At 40.4% G+C, this 18,648-nt stretch overlaps 1 protein-coding gene across 1 annotated transcript in view; it reads left to right on the top strand.

Moving 5' to 3' along the window:
* chchd3a (coiled-coil-helix-coiled-coil-helix domain containing 3a) overlaps positions 1 to 18,648 on the top strand; it is a 209,450-nt gene that overhangs the window by 133,492 nt on the left and 57,310 nt on the right. Inside the window, exon 5 of the mRNA XM_055653388.1 lies at positions 841 to 924. Coding sequence (XP_055509363.1) covers positions 841 to 924 — 84 coding nt within the window. The remainder of the gene's footprint in view (positions 1 to 840; positions 925 to 18,648) is intronic.

Genomic DNA, 18,648 nt, shown 5'->3' on the forward strand with positions numbered 1-18,648 from the left:
TTTCGGGTCGAGAGTTTGAAGAAGGTTCTCAACCCGAAACGTCACCCACTCCTTCTCTCCAGAAATGCTGTCTGTCACGCTGAGTTACTCCAGCTATTTGTGTCTATTTCTGATAGAAAAGCTTCGTAAACGCCACAACCGTATCTGCCTCAATCACCACCCGTGGCAACACATTCCAAATCCCCACTACAGCTGCTCCTCGGCCTACGATGGGGTTATGTTCCAATAAACCCATCGTAAATCGAAAATATTGCTAGTCGAAAACGCATTTAATACAATGCGACCGGAAGTGACGTGACAAGCAACAAGCGTTTGCACCATCGTAAAGTCTAAATAAGTCGAAGCTTTGTAAATCGGAGAGCATCTGGACATTATTTTTAAAAACAAAAACTTGCCCCACACATCTCCTTTTAAACTTTACCCCTCTCAATTTTGTATACTTCTATCAGGTCTCCCCTTAGCCTCCCAACACTCTAAAGAAAACAATCCACGTTTGTCCAACCTTTCCTAAAAGCTAGTACCCTCTAATCCAGACAGCAATCTCATAAGCCTCTTCTGCACTCTCTCCAAACCCTTCACAGCCTTCCCAGGGCAACCATAACTGCACACAACACTCTTATAATGCAACCTCGCCAAAGTCCTATCAACGTACAATACAACCTCCTGACCCTTGTGCTCAATGCCCGGACTGATAAGCCATCAATACCATATTCCTTCTTTACCGCTCTATCTACTTGTATTGCCAGTTTCAGGGAGCTATGTACTTGAACCCCAATTTCCCTACTAACACGAATATCATTTATTTGTGAAATTATAGTTGTCTGGTCTTTTGTCTTTCAGACCAAACAATTGAAAGAAAAGGAGGAAGAACTGCAGAGACTCAATGATTACTACAAGGAGCAAGTGACCAGACTGGAAAATAGGGTAAGGAATGTTTTTTTTTTAATTTCAAGAAAATTTGCTTTTATTTTCATTAAAAAAAATTACTCCTGATCAGACTAGATATATTCTATTACCCGTCACCACTTAACCATCATGGGATCATCTGATTAAATGATGAATAAATGTTTTCAAAAAGTAATAACTCAACTTTGTGTGCGTCCACCTCATTTGACCTTCCCATCTTTGGGTCAATGCTCAGCTTCATATCTTCAAACTTGATGCAATTTCTCTTTCCACAGTGATTACATTTCACACAAACAATGTTATTAACGCACTTCTAATCATGCTCTTATTTGCTGTTCCAGGAGAACTTTGTGTTCTTCATCCTCTTAAAATAGAAATTGTTCCATATAATATTAGCTCGTAAACCACACATTGTCAAATTATATTTTGCGCACCATTTTAATCAAAAGAATTAACCCTTAAACACATTGTCCGTTTTAAGTGGTGAATGGAACCAATTGGCATGGCTTATTTTTCTTGTTCTGCTATGATGGTTCTGAAGAAGGGTCTCGACCCGCAACGTCACCCATTCCTTCTCTCCGGAGATGCTGCCTGTCCCGCTGAGTTACTCCAGCTTTTTGTGTCCATCTTCAGATTCTGTGAAGCTGTTTTGCCATGTTTCAAGGTGCATAATGTGAGTGCACCTTGAAACATGTTAGCAGTTCAGGGACTAATATTTAGACTGCAACTTCAAAGACGATACATTTTTTTGTTGCCTAATAGGCCAACACATCTATTTACCTTTTGAGGAAGCATTTTATGATTTCAAGAAGCTAAACAATATTTCTGTCAAACATACTAGTGATTTCCTTTCTCCAGATACTAATAGGGTGATGCTTCACTGTTGTTTGGAAGCATTAGGCACAAATATCTCAAAATGTTTAACAGCTACTTGCTAAATGAGGTAGACAGCAGTCACCTCTTAACTTTGTTCTTAAATATAATATTATTGGTTCCATTACTCCTACATGTGATTGATAAATATAACTAAATATTGGGCATTGTCTATTAGATCAAGGAGTTCCCATTTTCTACATGGCCATGATCAGAAAGAATCAAATTATATACTTTGAAGAAGGGTTTCGGCCCGAAACGTTGCCTATTTCCTTCGCTCCATAGATGCTGCTGCACCCGCTGAGTTTCTCCAGCATTTTTGTGTACCATCAAATTATATATTTTGACTTAGGATGCTTTTCTGAATTGATGGTTTTGAGTACTTTATTTATTTCAACATCCTTAACTTCCACAGATGCAGGGATGTTTAATCGTGACTATAATCCATTGTAAATGCACCTTCCAGGAAGGAGACAATGAATTTCCATCGATAATAAAAAGAATACTACATGCTTTGAGGGACTGGGTGGAAACTGGCCTGAAATCATTTGACAGATCCTGAGACCACATTTAAGATTGGGTGTTTTAAAGAATTAACGTAACATCATCACTCTATCACAGTTTTTAGTTTAGTTTAGAGATACAGCACAAAAACAGGCCCTTCGGCCCACCGGGTCCGCGCCGACCAGCGATCCCCGCACACTAACACCATCCTATACCCACTAGGGACAAATTTAACATTTACCGAGCCAATTAACCTACAAACCTGCACGTCTTTGGAGTGAGGGATCTCAGAGAAAACCCACGCAGGTCACGTGGAGAACGTACGAACTCCGTTCAGACAGCACCCGTAGTCGGGATCAAACCCGGGTCCCCGGCGCTGCATTCGTTGTAAGGCAGCAACTCCACTGCTGCGCCACCGTGCCCACCACAGTAACAGTGAGCCAATTCCACACATCCACTTACAAAACCCACATTTGTACAAACCCCAAGGAACTTCCTTACAGCAGCCTTTCCAGCCCTTATCAGAGAATCCTGGAAGTAAATCTCATCGCATTATAGGGCTGGATAAGGTCAATTCCACAGAGATACTAAAAAATGTTGACAACCAGCTAAACTTCCCGACTTCCCTGCTTTCAAATTTGTCAACAAATTCTATTGAACTTTACCATCTCACAAATGTTAACAATGACAATTTTTGGCTAATAGCAAAACGTTAATCTTCAAAACAATTTACAAATATAAAGAAATCACCCAATAACCTTTGTCCCTTATTCCTCTCCATTAAATTTAATGGTTGTTGTTCCTGCTCCAAATTCTGAAGAGATTGAAGCGCAGGAGATTTACATTAAGTGTGTTTTTGCCAATGGTTTCCATGAACACATTTGAGTGGATATGCTCAGATGGCAGTGATACCTTGTGTATTATGAAATAAACACTATGGTGTTCGGCATTAAAATTAACCTGAAGTTATGCTTGCTTGTAACTGAAGGCCAGCAATGCTTAAACTACAAGGTGCAACTGTAGTTTGTGTTGTGTGTAAATGCACAATTATACTAACAATAATGAATCCCTATTAAGAAAAATAAAAACATTTTGAGCACGTTGTTGCATCCCGAAGCTCTTCACAAATGTTGCGTGTCTTAAACCATGTGAGCACAGGAAGGAAAACAATACACGTGACAATTCACAATTCGTTTTTTGCCAAGGATTGCAAGCTGCTCTCTTGCACACTCAATGAGATTCAACTACAATAATTAGTTTAAATACTGAAGTGCTATCCAGCTGATACATGGACACCCAGTCACATCCCACTGCCTATGATCAATAATCTGGAACGTGAAAGTTCTCAGCAAATATTTTTACTTTGGCAAAGCTGGCTTGTGGAACAGCATTAATGCTGTTCACATTTACAGGACCAACTTTGTGTTTGGAAGATTAGAGCATTCTGTCCGAAGAAATATGTAAATCTGTTACATTGATCCTTTAGATTGTGCTCAAAGGACAAAGCTGTTGTCCTCTCCAATCCAGCATGTGCACTAATGTCATAGATCAGTTACTGCAATAAAAGAAGCAATTTAATCATCTCCACTTGTACTGCTTAAAACCAAATGACAGAACAAAGATTTGAAAACCTTATTTCTGGCAAAGCAGGAGAGGAGTTGTTGATTTTGCTGTTAGGGTCCGTGGTCACTAGAAAGAAAATCAATCCATGTTTCTCAACCCAGGTTTCTACTCCTGATTGTTATCCAACGATACATGTGATAACTGAATATGAGGCTAAATTATGGCAGTACAGTTACTATATGACATGACTGAAATGCCAAAACTGTCTAAGCACCGTTGTGGCAGCCTTAGTGAGGAAATACACCGTTCCTCTTACGTAGCTTGAGTCACAGCCTTCATAACAGTAATAAAAGATAAAAGAATGAAATATTTTGCATTGCATAATTGAACCAGACCTTATGATCTACTGTATCTTTGGTCAAGATGTGGACTCTTATACATCAACGAGACCAAATGCAGACTGGGCGATCATTTCGCGGAACACCTTCGCTCAACCTGCCTGAACCAACCTGATCTCCCAGTTGCTGGACAATAGGCAATAGGTGCCTGAATAGGCCATTCGGCCCTTCGAGCCAGCACCACCATTCACTGTGATCATGGCTGATCAGTACCCCGATCAGCACCCCGACCCTACCTTCTCCCCATATCGCTTGACTCCCCTATCCTTAAGAGCTCTATCCAACTCTCTCTTGAAAGCATCCAGAGAATTGGTGGTATGAATATTGATTTCTCTCACTTCAGGTAGCCCTGGCATTCCCTCTCTCTATCCCTCCCCCAGCCACTTTTCATTTTTACCCTACAAAACGGCTTACAATGGTTACTTTTCGTAACTTTTTTGCTTATCTTTCATTCATTGTTCTTAATCTCTCCACATCACCGTCTGTATCTCTCATTTCCCTTATCCTTAACCAGTCTGAAGAAAGGTCTCAACCCGAAACTTCACCCATTCCTTCTCTCCAGAGATGCTGCCTGTCCCACTGAATTCCTCCAGCATTTTGTGTCTATCTGCCATTTAATATGGTGATGGGTGATCTATGCTGGACACAGCTCCTCTTCCATGCCATTTCTCCACACCCCTCTATTCTTCAATTATCAGATATATATCCACCTTAAATACTTCTAATGATCCAGCTTCCACCATCTATTGGGGGAAAGAATTCTAGAGATTCACCACTCAGTGAAGAAGAAATGTCTCTGTTTTAAATGACCAGTTATGTCCCCTTCCTTGAGACTCTCCGTGAAAGTATCCCAGCATCTACCCTATCAAGTCCCCTGAGGATCTAAGATGTTTGAGTAAGGTCACCCTTTGTTCTTTTAAACTCCAAATGCAGACCAAACTATTTGGTTTCTCTTCTAGTGGAATAAACCTCTCATTCTGGAATTTGCCCAGTGAATATATCCTTTGTGATTGCTCCAATGTTATTATATCACTTTTGGTAAGGGGACCAATACTGTCCACAGCATTCCAGGTGAAAAATCACCATCTCCCTGTACAATTGCAACAAAGCCTCCCTATTTTTTAAATTCCTACCTCACTGACTTCCATTCTCTCTCTTTCTAGATAATAATTTTCCTTGTAATTTACAATTCCTCACGTTAACCATTTGCCAACCTTTTCCCCATTCACTCAAACTATGTAGATCCCGGTGCAGAATCACAGTATCCATATCACAACATATCCTTCCACCTACTTTAATTTAATCTGCAAATTTTGAAAACTTGCATACCGATTCTTCCTCCAGATCATTAATGTAAATAGTGAACATAGAACAGCACAGCACAGGAACAATGCAGGCCAAGAGCTGCTCTCTTTGCTATTCCACTAATTATCTCCTTGCAGTCGTAAAATGATCCACTTATTTCAACGTTCTGTTTTCAACAGTCAATTTTCAATCCAGTCTAACACACTTACTTTGATATCATGGGCTTTTAATTTGTACACATTGTGTTGCACTTTGCCAAATACCTTTTGGAAATCTAGATACACTACATCTATGGGATCCCCACTATCAATGCTCCCAGTTGCATCCTCAAATAATTTGTACAAATTTGAGGAATGCAATTTATCTTTCATAAAACCATGTTGACTAAGTTTCATTATATTCAGCCTTCTTAAATTGTTAATTCCGGAGAAAGGTATTTGATTTTGAAAATCCAGATTTCAGACACCTGCAATTTTTTGATTTTCATTCACTGTTCCTGGTGTTGTAAAAAATTGTGCTTCATTTCCAGTCTGGAAAATAGCCTTCAGCGCACAGGTCCTTCGCAATGTACCAGTTTTTCACTTCTTTCTTCTAGCTGTTTGGTAGACTTCTATATCAGAATAGGGTTTCAACTGTTGCATGTCCTGCTCTTTGGAATTTCTTTCTAAATTAATTTTTGCCTGCTCCTCTCTGTACTTCTTAAAATTCCCTTTTAAAAATCCTTCCCCATGTTATTTAAAAAATCTTCCCGCCTACCTTCATTCCTGTATACTCTCTTCTCCTGTGAGGAGCTCTGAGACAATTATGATAAAAAATATTTTTTTATTGACATATGGACATGTTGTTCTGCCCTATTTTAATCAGAGTGTTGATAATATTTAACAAAATTACTTCTAAATCCTTGGCATTATTCCTGAGGGTTGTTTTTTAACCTGACAACATTTTAAAGAAGAGATAAATTGCTGAAGAATGTTTTGAACCAGTAGGAGGTAAAAACCTATGGCTTTGATTGATTAGCTTTATAATCTGTGATTTATGTAATCTGTGATTTATGTGAAGTATTCTATCAGTTTTAGAACATGAGGTGTACTACTGTGCAGTTCATCATTGATAAGCAAAATGGACTTTCTGTACGTACATTTTGTATTCTAATCCACCACCAGCCACATATCAGAACATTAGTTGACAGTTTACGTAAATCAGTCCTGTTGCTAACTAATGTGCAACAAATGTACAAATCAAAAAACCTAATATTTCAATCCAACTTGAAGTAAGTTCAATACAAAAATGGTTTACATAGGTCCATTATGTACCTCATGCTAGGAAACAAATCCGTCAATGAAAAAGCAGCAAAGACACATTGTCATCTCACTAAATAGTGCCAAACTCTTCAGTCTTTCTGACCACCAAACAAGATGAAGTTTGAAATTAGTGATAAGCTAGTGGCAACGTGTTAAGCAAAAAAGGTGGATTTTTAAAAATAATTAGAGCACTCCAATTGCCCATCTGGTTCAAATGTTGTCCAATGCAGGATAACATTCTTAAGTGTCACTAGCTTTGTTCCGGGAGGTACATGAGAACAGAGTTTCATTCTAATGGCGCATATCTAAACATGTGTTCAAGACAGAAAATAAAGTCCCTTATTGAGGGAGTTCTGTTTTGTGGGCTGCAGTCTTTTGGAGATATGGTAAACTTAAAGCAATGTTTATTTGTCAAGTTGTTTGCAGATCATCTACAGCACTATACAAGACAGAGCAGGGACTTGTAAAATCCAGGCCATTATTCGGCCTTTGGCCAACACCACTGACATAGATTAGCTGGTCACCTTGCTCACTGATGTTTATGGAAACTAATGTGTGGAAATTTTCTGTACCTTATCTTATAACAACTGCAAATGCATTTGCAATCCACTTAATAGATCGCAATGAGATTTGATATACTCGTAGGAGGCGAAAGACACCATCTAACTTTACTTTCTCCAGGGACTACATAAAAAAAGCTAATGTACATCTAAATTGCGTTAATGTCTAGGTGCTGATATAGGTTGAATTCCAGATGTTTCCATAAAAGCTGGTTTAAAAACTCATTTTCAAGCCTGCCTGTTCACAGGATAAAATAAGCAATTAAAAATATAAACAGAACTACATTTGAGGTGATCTACAAACTCACCTTGTACTGTTCAACTCATTTTCATTACTTTTTGGAACTTGTCCTTTCATGTTAGGAAAGGACAATCGATTAGTCATCTTGCTGTGGTTGAATTCTACTCCTGTTATATTTATCTGTTCAAAATTCTAGCTTGGTTCAAAACTAGCAATGGTTTTCCATTTTTTCTATCGTAATGACTCCGGAACACCAAGAATAATGGTGTTTATAATTCAATTAATTTTTGTTCACATTAGCCTGGTTCATTAGTTTATGGGAGAAGGTTTATGTTATTGAGACTGGCTTACAAGGCCATTTTTTAACATGTCAATTCTTTATAATTTTTATAATATATTTAGATCATTAAAAACATCATAATCTTTCATTGTCTGTGAACATCATGGCTCTTGCTTTGACTGGAAACATTGATTAACTGTGTCTATTCTCATCCATATTGCAGATTACAGCATTAAACCGGCTCAATCTTTTTCAGCTGCCGACCCAACAAATATCTTGCATGTCCTTGCATTCATAAAACCAAGCATCAATTTGTGCAATGTAAATTCTGCACAGATTGTCATCAAAGACTTCAATCTGTAATTCAGATAGATCAATTTTTATAGCAATTGCAGACAGCGAGCAGCACAATGCTGCAGAGGATCATTTATAAGACTGAAACACAAAACTAAACCTTTTCCATTCTAATTGTGAAAACCCGCAGGCCAAAATAAATATTTTTTTCCCCCAGACTAAATTATTGAATACTTTGATAGCACTGCCTAAAATATCAATTTAGTTGAGTGTGCACATGCCATTATCTTGGGGAACATGGGAGATGGTGGGCTGGAATACATGAACAAGTATTGAAAATCATAAAAGACTGAACTTTATTCAATCTTATCTAGTCTCACTAGGAATGCAGTTCTGATCAAGCGCTTGTTAAATAATCATGAATAACCTTAGGGAACATGAATCTGGTGATGAGATACAGACTACGATTTAAAAGTGCAGAATAAAATGTCCTGGAGTTCTTAAATTGGACTTTACTCAAAGTACGTTAAAGCAGTGCTATTGATCAGACTGAAGAAAGGTCCCGATCCCAAATGTCACCTATCCATGTTTTCCAGAGATGCTGCCTGACCCACTGAATTATTCCAGCACTTCATATCTTTTTTTGTCAACCAACATCTTCAGTTCCTTATTTCTCCCAACCTCCTTTATTTGGTACTGGTGTCTTCAGATTGCTACAAATCCCTATTTGTAATGACAGGGAGGTAAGAAGCACAGCAATTTCAGAAGGAGAATTCTCAATCAAATGGCTGTCTTTAGGAAAGAGGTGGTTCAGAAATGAATGAAGAACATTTCCATATGTAGCAAAGATCAAATAAGCAATGGAAGGCAACAGGGTGGAAAGGTAAAGCAAAACAAAAGTCGCAAATGACTGGATTGTAAATACCAGAATGAACAAGGATGATTAGAAATGAATTTGAAGGGAAGTGAAAATTAAAGTAGGGGAGACAAAGAGTGTATGAGAAACCATAGAAACATAGAAAATAGGTGCAGGAGTAGGCCATTCGGCCCTTCGAGCCTGCACCGCCAGTCAATATGATCATGGCTGATCATCCAACTCAGTATCCTGTACCTGCCTTCACTTCATACCCCCTGATCCCTTTAGCCACAAGGGTCACATCTAACTCCCTCTTAAATATAGCCAATGAACTGTCATTAGATTATCTTTAAACATAAATGGGAATCCAAAAATATTCTTGAAACATAAGAATAATGAAAAATGACATGGGGCCCATTCAGGACAAAAGTGGCAACTTGCAAATGGTGCCAGGGGTACTGTTAAGGCACTTTACATCTGTCTCTGCCTTGGAAGACGGTGTTTTAAAAATAATAGTGAAAGAGGCGATAGTTGATATGTGAGGTACAAATTATATACAGTAATTATAAATACATATAAATTGATAGCATGAATATATATTGGAAATATTGGCTGCAGTTAAAATAATTATGTAATGAGGACTACATGTGATACATTGTGAGATTTTGAGGGAAGCACTGGAGAAAAGACAAGGACCACTGATCATAATCTTTCAATGGGCTTCAGATCCCAAGGTCATGCCACAGGATGGACAGCAACACACTTGTCTGTTATGTTCAATAAAGGGGGTGAAAATGTCCAGAAACTACAGGTCTGTCATCTCGGACTTGGTAGTGGAGTGGCATTGATCCAAACAGGACTAACAGTCACAGGGACTGCAAGCAAGGACAAATTTATTAAGGACGAAAATGGACACGAGGAACTGCAGATTCTGGAATCTTGAACGAGTCACACAAAGTGTCATAGAGTGATACAGTGTGGAAACAAGCCCTTCGACCCAACATGTCCCAGCTACACTAGTCCCACCTGCCTGCGCATGGTCCGTATCCCTCCAAACCCGTCCTATCCATATACCTATCTGGCAGTTTCTTAAATGTTGGGATAGTCCCAGCCTTAACTACCTCCTCTGGCAACTTGGTCCATACACCCACCACCCTTTGTGTGAAAAAGTGCTGGAGTAATTCGGCAGTCAAGCATCATGTTCTGGAAAACATGGATAGGTAACATTTCGGTTGGGATCCTTCTCCAGACTGATTGTCGTGGGGGGAGAAAGCTGGAAGAGAGGCGGGGACGGGACAAAGCCTGGCATGTGGTAGATGGATATAGGTGAGGGGGTTGATTGGCAGATAGATGGACAAAGGGTAAAGATGAAAAGGTGAGAAATGACTTGGATAAAATACATTAATTGTAAGGCAAGAGAAAGGGAAATAGGTCAGAGAGAACGGGGGAAGGGGAAAGGCGGACAGGAGTGTGGAAGAAATGTGTGTGCATCCAGATGGGGCACATGGAAGGGTTTGCTGGTTAGTTACCTAAAATGGAGAATTCAGTAACAGTTTAAGGATAAGGGGGAAATCCTTTAGGACCGAGATGAGGAAAACTTTTTTCACACAGAGTGGTGAATCTCTGGAATTCTCTCCCGCAGAAGGTAGTTGAGGCCAGTTCATTGGCTATATTTAAGAGGGAGTTAGATGTGGCCCTTGTGGCTAAAGGGATCAGGGGTATGGAGAGAAGGCAGGTACAGGATACTGAGTTGGATGATCAGCCATGATTTTATTGAATGGCGGTGCAGGCTCGAAGGGCTGAATGGCCTACTCCTGCACCTATTTTCTATGTTTCTACCTAAGCAGAATATGCAATATTGTTCCTCCACTTTGCATGTGGCCTCACTCTGGCCCAGGACAGAAAGGTATGTATAGGAATGGGAAGGGGAGTTAAAATGGTTAGCAACCAGGGAAATCCAACAGGCTTTGGTGGGCCGAGCAAAACAGATGCCTAGTGTACGCTTGGTCACACTGATGTAAACGGGGCCACATCGGGAGAACCGAATGCAGTAGATAAGGTCAAATTGTGTTTAACAAATCTCTTAGAATTTTTTGATGGGGGTAATGCAGTTGGTGGTATAACTGGATTTTCAGAAGGCTTCTAATCACTGTGTGCCGTGTTGGTAACTCCGCAATGGGGATGATATCATTAAGTTGGAAAGGGTGCATAAGAGATTCACCAGGATGTTACCTTGGCATGTGAGCTTGAGTTCTAGGGAGAGGTTGGATGGGCTGAGACTTTTTTCTTTGGAGGGTAGGAGAATGAGGGGTGTCTTTATTGAGGTGTACATAGTCATGAAGGGCATAGATAGAAAGAGCGCTTACAATCTTGTAACAGGGCCGAGGATTTTAAAACGAGAGGGCATAGGCTTGCGTTAAGATGGGAGAGATTTAAGAGCAACCTTAGGCAACCTTTTCATTTAGAGGATAGCCCGTAGCGAGATTGAGCTGCCAGAGGAAGCTATTGAAGCTAAGATATATGCATAGGAAGGTTTAGAGTGCTGTGGGCCAAATGGGAAATGGGACTAGCTCGGTTTGTCAACTTGATGGGCCAGAGAACTTATTCCCATGCTGTATAGGTCTGTGACTCTAACAGCAAAGTTGAGGCACAAGGCATGTGAAATTGACTAAGTAACAGACAACAAAGAAAGTGACAGATTGCAAATATATGATATGAATGAGCTGGCGGAGTAGACATACTTGTGGCAGATAGAATTTAATGTGAAGCTATTTAGAAAGGGTGAAGAAAGGTAATAAAGAATTAAGGGTATTGTTCTAAAAGAAATGCAGGATTACACTGACCTGGGGAAATGGATGTACAAATCAATGGAAGAGGCAGCATAGATTGAGAAAACAGCTAATAAGGCATGCACGATTCAGCACTTTATCAATCGAGGCATGTGTAAACAGGGAAGTTATGCTGCATCTTATATAACCACTGATCCAACCTCAATTGGAGTTTTGTGCTCAATTCTGGTCATCCCTTCGTAGGAAGGAAATAACGGTCTCGGGAGGGTCCAGAAAAGATTTACAAGCCTGGTTCTTGAGATAAGGGACGGAAGTTACAAGGATCAATTAGAGCGACTGTGACAGAGAAGAAAAGCCTGAGGGGAGATTTGCAATAAGTATATAAAATATGAAGGGCTTAGGACAGAATGGATAGCGGGAAGCTGTTCCCTTTGGTGGAGGGATTGGGGACTTGAAGTCATAGGTTTAAAGGGGAAGAGAATTAAGAGTGACACGATTAATTTTTTTTATGCAGCGTAGTTGAAATGTGAATGCGTTGCCTATGGTGGATAAGGTGGCATTGAGGCATTCACAGGAAAATTGGATAAAAATGAGGCGAGCAATTTATAACGTTTTGTTTTCTGTGGCAATGGATAAGGATGTATGCTTAGATTTACTGACTGAGAGCCAGGGTGGACTTTAGACTTTTGAAATACAGCGCGGAAAGAGGCCCTTTGGCCCACCAAGTCTGCACCAACCAGCGATCACCCAGTACAGGATCACTAACCTACACAATAAGGGCAATATTTTAACAATTTTACATGTCAATTAAACTACAAACCTGGACATCTTTGTAAAATGTGGGAGGGAACTGGAGTACCCGGAGAAAATCCACACGGTCACTGGGAGAACGTAAGAACTCCGTACAGACAGTGGCCATAGTCAGAATCAAACCTGGGTATCCGGCGCTGTAAGGCAGCAACTCTACCACCGTGCTGCCCCTTGTTGAACTGAATGGCCTTTTGCTGTGGTGTAACCATTCTATTATTCTGTGATTCAAATTGTTGGTTTATTGTAGGTGAAGGGCAACATTGGGTCAGAGGTATGTTGTCTAAGGTTAAACTGTTTCCATATGTGCCAAAAAAAGTACTTTAAACTGCAGAAGTTTGACATGGACTGTAAATGCACGGATTTTGGAAATGTGAAATAAAAACAAAATATAGGAGATACACAGTGGGCCGGGTAACCTCTGTGGAAAGAGGAAACAGAGTTTGTTTTTAAGAAGGCTCAAGAGACTCCAGGTACTGGAATCTGGAGCAAAAAATATGCTGCTGGAGGCACTTAGTGGGTCAAGCAGCATCACCCACTGAGTTCCTCCAGCATTTTCTTTGCTCCAGAGTTCACATTTATGTTTGCTGATCTTTCATTGGAGCTGAAAAGAGAGAAAACAAATGTTTTATGTTACAAGGAAGAGGATGGGATGGAGAGAAACATAGAAACATAGAAAATAGGTGCAGTGGTAGGCCATTCGGCCCTTCGAGCCTGCACCGCCATTCAATATGATCATGGCTGATCATCCAACTCAGTATCCTGTACCTGCCTTCTCTCCGTACCCCCTGATCTCTTTAGCCACAAGGGCCACATATAACTCCCTCTTAAATATAGCCAATTAACTGGCCTCAACTACCTTCTGTGGCAGAGAATTCCAGAGATTCACCACTCTCTGTGTGAAAAATGTTTTCCTCATCTCGATGATCTCAAAGATTTCCCCCTTATCCTTAAACTGTGACCCCTTGTTCTGGACTTCCCCAACATCGGGAACAATCTTCCTGCATCTAGCCTGTCCAACCCCTTAAGAATTTTCTAAGTTTCTATAAGATCCCCCCTCAATCTTCTAAATTCTAGCGAGTACAAACTGAGTCTATCCAGTCTTTCTTCATATGAAAGTCCTGACACCCCAGGAATCAGTCTGGTGAACCTTCTCTGTACTCCCTCTATGGCAAGAATGTCCTTCCTCAGATTAGGAGACCAAAACTGTACGCAATACTCCAGGTGTGGTCTCACCAAGACCCTGTATAACTGTAGTAGAACCTCCCTGCTCCTATACTCAAATCCTTTTGCTATGAATGCTAACATTCCATTCGCCTTCTTCACTGCCTGCAGCACCTGCATGCCTACTTTTAATGACTGGTGTACCATGACACGCAGGTCTCGTTGCATCTCCCCCTACTTTAATAGTCTACTTTCCTGTTTTTGCCACCAAAGTGGATAACCTCGCATTTATCCACATTATACTGCATCTGCCATGCATTTGCCCACTCACCCAGCCTATCCAAGTCACCTTGCAGCCTCCTAGCATCCTCCACACAGCTAACACTGCCCCCCAGCTTTGTGTCATCCGCAAACTTGGAGATGTTGCATTCAATTCCCTCGTCCAAATCATTAATATATATCGTAAATATCTGGGGTCCCAGCACTGAGCCTTGCGGTACCCCACTAGTCACTGCCTGTCATTGTGAAAAGGACCCGTTTACTCCTACTCTTTGCTTCCTGGTGCCAGCCAGTTCTCTATCCACATCAGTACTGAACCCCCAATACCGTGTGCTTTAAGTTTGTATACTAATCTCTTATGTGGGACCTTGTCGAAAGCCTTCTGAAAGTCCAGATATAACACATCCACTGGTTCTCCCTTATCCACTCTACTAGTTACATCCTCGAAAAATTCTATAAGATTCGTCAGACGTGATTTACCTTTCATAAATCCATGCTGACTTTGTCTAATGATTTCACCACTTTCCAAATGTGCTGCTATCCCATCTTTAATAACTGATTCTAGCAGTTTCCCCACTAACGACGTTAGACTAACTGGTCTGTAATTCCCCGTTTTCTCTCTTCCTCCCTTTTTAAAAAGTGGGGTTACATTAGCTACCCTCCAATCCTCAGGAACTACTCCAGAATCTAAAGAGTTTTGAAAAATTATCACTAATGCATCCACTATTTCTGTGGCTACTTCCTTAAGTACTCTGCGATGCAGCCTATCTGGCCCTGGGGATTTATCGGCTTTTAATGCATTCAATTTACCTAACACCACTTCCCGGCTAACCTGGATTTCACTCAGTTCCTCCATCTCATTGACCCCTGGTCCCCTGCTATTTCCGGCAGATTATTTATGTCTTCCTTAGTGAAGACAGAACCAAAGTAGTTATTCAATTGGTCTGCCATGTCCTTGTTCCCCATGATCAATTCACCTGTTTCTGACTGCAAGGGACTTACATTTGTTTTAACTAATCTTTTTCTCTTCACATATCTATAAAAGCTTTTGCAATCAGTTTTTATGTTCCCTGCCAATTTTCTTTCATAATCTATTTTCCCTTTCCTAATTTTTTCCTCCTCTGCTGGACTGAATTTCTCCCAGTTCTCTGGTAGGCTGCTTTTTTTGGCTAATTTGTATGCTTCATCTTTTGTTTTGATACTATCCCTGATTTCCCTTGTTATCCGTGGATGCACTACCTTCCCTTATATATATTTTTGCCAAACTGGGATGAACAATTGTTGTAGTTCATCCATGCACTTTAAATGCCTTCCATTGCATATCCACCTTCAACACATTAAGAATCAATTGCCAGTCTATCATGGCCAATTCATGTCTCATACCCTCAAAGTTATCTTTCTTTAAGTTCAGGACCCTTGTTTCTGAAATAACAATGCCACTCTCCATCCTAATGAAGAACTCAACCATATTATGGTCGCTCTTGCCCAAGGGGCCACGCACAACAAGACTGCTAACTAACCCATCCTCATTACTCAATACCCAATCTAGAATAGCCTGCTCTCTCGTTGGTTCCTCTACATGTTGGTTTAGAAAACTATCCCGCATACATTCCAAGAAATCCTCTTCCTCAGCACCCTTGCCAATTTGATTCACCCAATCTATATGTAGATTGAAGTCACCCATTATAACTGTTTTACCTTTGTTGCACGCATTTCTAATTTCCTGTTTGATGCCATCCCCAACTCCACTACTACTGTTAGGTGGCCTGTACACAACTCCCACTAGCGTTTTCTGTCCCTTAGTGTTTCGCAGCTCTACCCATATCGATTCCACATCCTCCAAGCTAATGTCCTTCCTTTCTATTTCGTTAATCTGCTCTCTAACCAGCAACGCAACCCCACCTCCTTTCCCTTTCTGTCTATCCCTCCTGAATATTGATGTTCAGCTCCCGGCCTTGGTCACCCTGGAGCCATGTCTCCGTGATCCCAACTATATCATAGTCATAGGGAATGATAGGGTGGGTGGTGACTGAGAAAATCCAGATGACACAATTGCTGTCAGTGCCAGCCCAGAGAAGCTGTGATCACAGGTAATCTGTCTGAAGGTGGTATAAAGGGAATCTAAAGGGAAACAACTGAGGGCAGAAGAGAGGTACTGTCAGGTTCAGAGCATTGCAGGTGCTGGACATCTGAAATTAAAAAATGCTGAAAATACTCAGCCAGTCAGAAAGCTATTGTGGAAAGAGAAAAGCTGAATTAGTATTGAAGGTGAAGGGCTTGCAACTAATTTGACACAGTCAGAAAAAACTGATTATCTAAAATTATTGAATTTGGTATGGAATCATGATAGGTATAGCATTCTGATAGCATCCAGCAACTGATGCTATAGATTTGAAAATGAAGTAATGGTTAAAAATAGGTGTATTTTGTAAGTATTAAAGTCTTGCTGGGTTATAATAATACATACCGTCAGTTACAACAAATAAATGTTATACATGCATCGATTCCAAAGTATTGAAATGAGATAAAGGCAAAAAAAAACACGTAGGAAAACTGAAATAAAAATAAGTTTTGAGCACTGGTCAGTTAGCACCAAGCACTGTTTAGTGGGAGGAACACAAAAAAGCTGGAGAAACTCAGCGGGTGCAGCAGCATCTATGGAGCGAAGGAAATAGGCAACGTTTCGGGCCGAAACCCTTTAGTGGGAATTCCTTTGTAACTGGAAGCTTGAAGAAAAACCTACTACTTGTTTTTTTAGGAAGATAAGCTGCTTATTAATGAGAGAAAAGGACAACTTGTAAAAGTCAAGAATCACATATGCCAATTACTGTCACATTGAGGAGGTTTAATAGCTATGATATGCTGGCTTTTAAAGCTAGTGCAAAATTCATGCTATCATTTGAAAATGGGTTGCATGACTAAAGTAATAAAATCGGCATACTCTTCATGAAGTGGCGGCTGATACTCATGCCCAATGTTTCGTTTTAATTGCAATTCCTCAGGCAATTAAAAATCATGCAGAGCATAGACGAATATGTAAGAACTGACATTTATTCCACACAAATCCCAATAACCACCTCCAACACGAAGCATTCTAACCAGCCACTGTTGACTTTCAGTGATAGTACCGTTACTGTATTCCTCACCGTCAGTACCCTGGGGGTCACATTAACCAGAAACTCGACTGGTCCAGCAACATAAATATAATGGCAACAAGAGCAAGGCAGAGGCTGGGTATCTGGTGGTAAGCAATTATCCCGATGGTACCTCAGACCCCCTTACAACATTTGCATGATGCAAGTCAGAATTACGATGGAATGTCATTCACCTGAAGATGAATATCTATACTTGCCATTTAGTATTGGAGAGAAGTTAGCTGATATGATTCTCAAACCCCCATCTTATATTATCAAGTCAATGTCAGTCTGGAATCCAGTATTATCTTTGCTTTTTGTTGAATTGGTTATTACATTACTACTGTGTTGCATATATTCTAAATTACCTATTCAACTCGTGTAATAAAATGGATAATGAAAATCTTCAGTGTAGATTTTACAGACATTTCATTGTGTTTGGCACACTCCACTAAGATCAGAGGGTTTTGGTGTGTTGCAACAGAAAAAATATGCCGCGTACTTAACGTTTAAAATGCACACATTCCAAGCTCCATTTCATGAATTTAAAAATCACTCCCTGACGAGCTCAATGCGTTTTACACACGCTTTGACAGGGAGAATACTGATGTGCCTTCCCGATCCCCCATTCGCTGTGATGGCATTTCAGTCTCAGTCACAGAGGCCGACGTCAGGAAATCCTTCAAAGGGGTGAACCCCCGAAAAGCACCTGGACCTGATGGTATACCCAGTCATGTTCTAAAAAACCTGTGCTGACCAACTGGCTGGAGTTTTTACGGACATTTTCAACCTGAGGTCTGAGGTCCCCACCTGCTTTAAGAGGGCATCAATTATACCAGTGGCCAAGAAGAGTAAGGTGACGTGCCTCAATGACTATCGACCAGTGGCACTAACGCCGGTGGTGATGAAGTGCTTTGAGAGGTTGATCATGGAGCAAATCAACTCCTACCTCGACAAAATCCTGGACCCATTGCAGTTCGTTGTGGGAGGAAAACGGCTACAGTGTGGTCAGCAATTGCCATCTATACAAAGCGGGATGCAGGGGATTTGTTGCGACATCTATGATCAGGCTATTAAAGAAAATGGGGTGGAGGGTCGTTCCCTCCAACAAGCAAACAAATAATTATCAAATTCTGCAGAAAAAAGCAGCAATTGGATTTAAATCAAAAGGAGAGATAACAATTGGGCTGCAAGACTTATTACAGGGATTGAAACATCAAGTCCTATTAGCTCTACTCTACATTGATATAATGTAATGCAGACATCCCATTCAAAAATCAAGATGCCTGCTCTTCAAATAAATATAAAATCAAGAACAGTCTGAAGAAATTCCACATCACATCAAGCAACTGGGAGCACATTGCACTGGGCAGGCGCTCCTGGAGGAAATCCGT

The sequence above is a fragment of the Leucoraja erinacea genome, chromosome 22 (genome assembly GCF_028641065.1).
Source record: "Leucoraja erinacea ecotype New England chromosome 22, Leri_hhj_1, whole genome shotgun sequence".
Classification (NCBI taxonomy): domain Eukaryota; kingdom Metazoa; phylum Chordata; class Chondrichthyes; order Rajiformes; family Rajidae; genus Leucoraja; species Leucoraja erinaceus.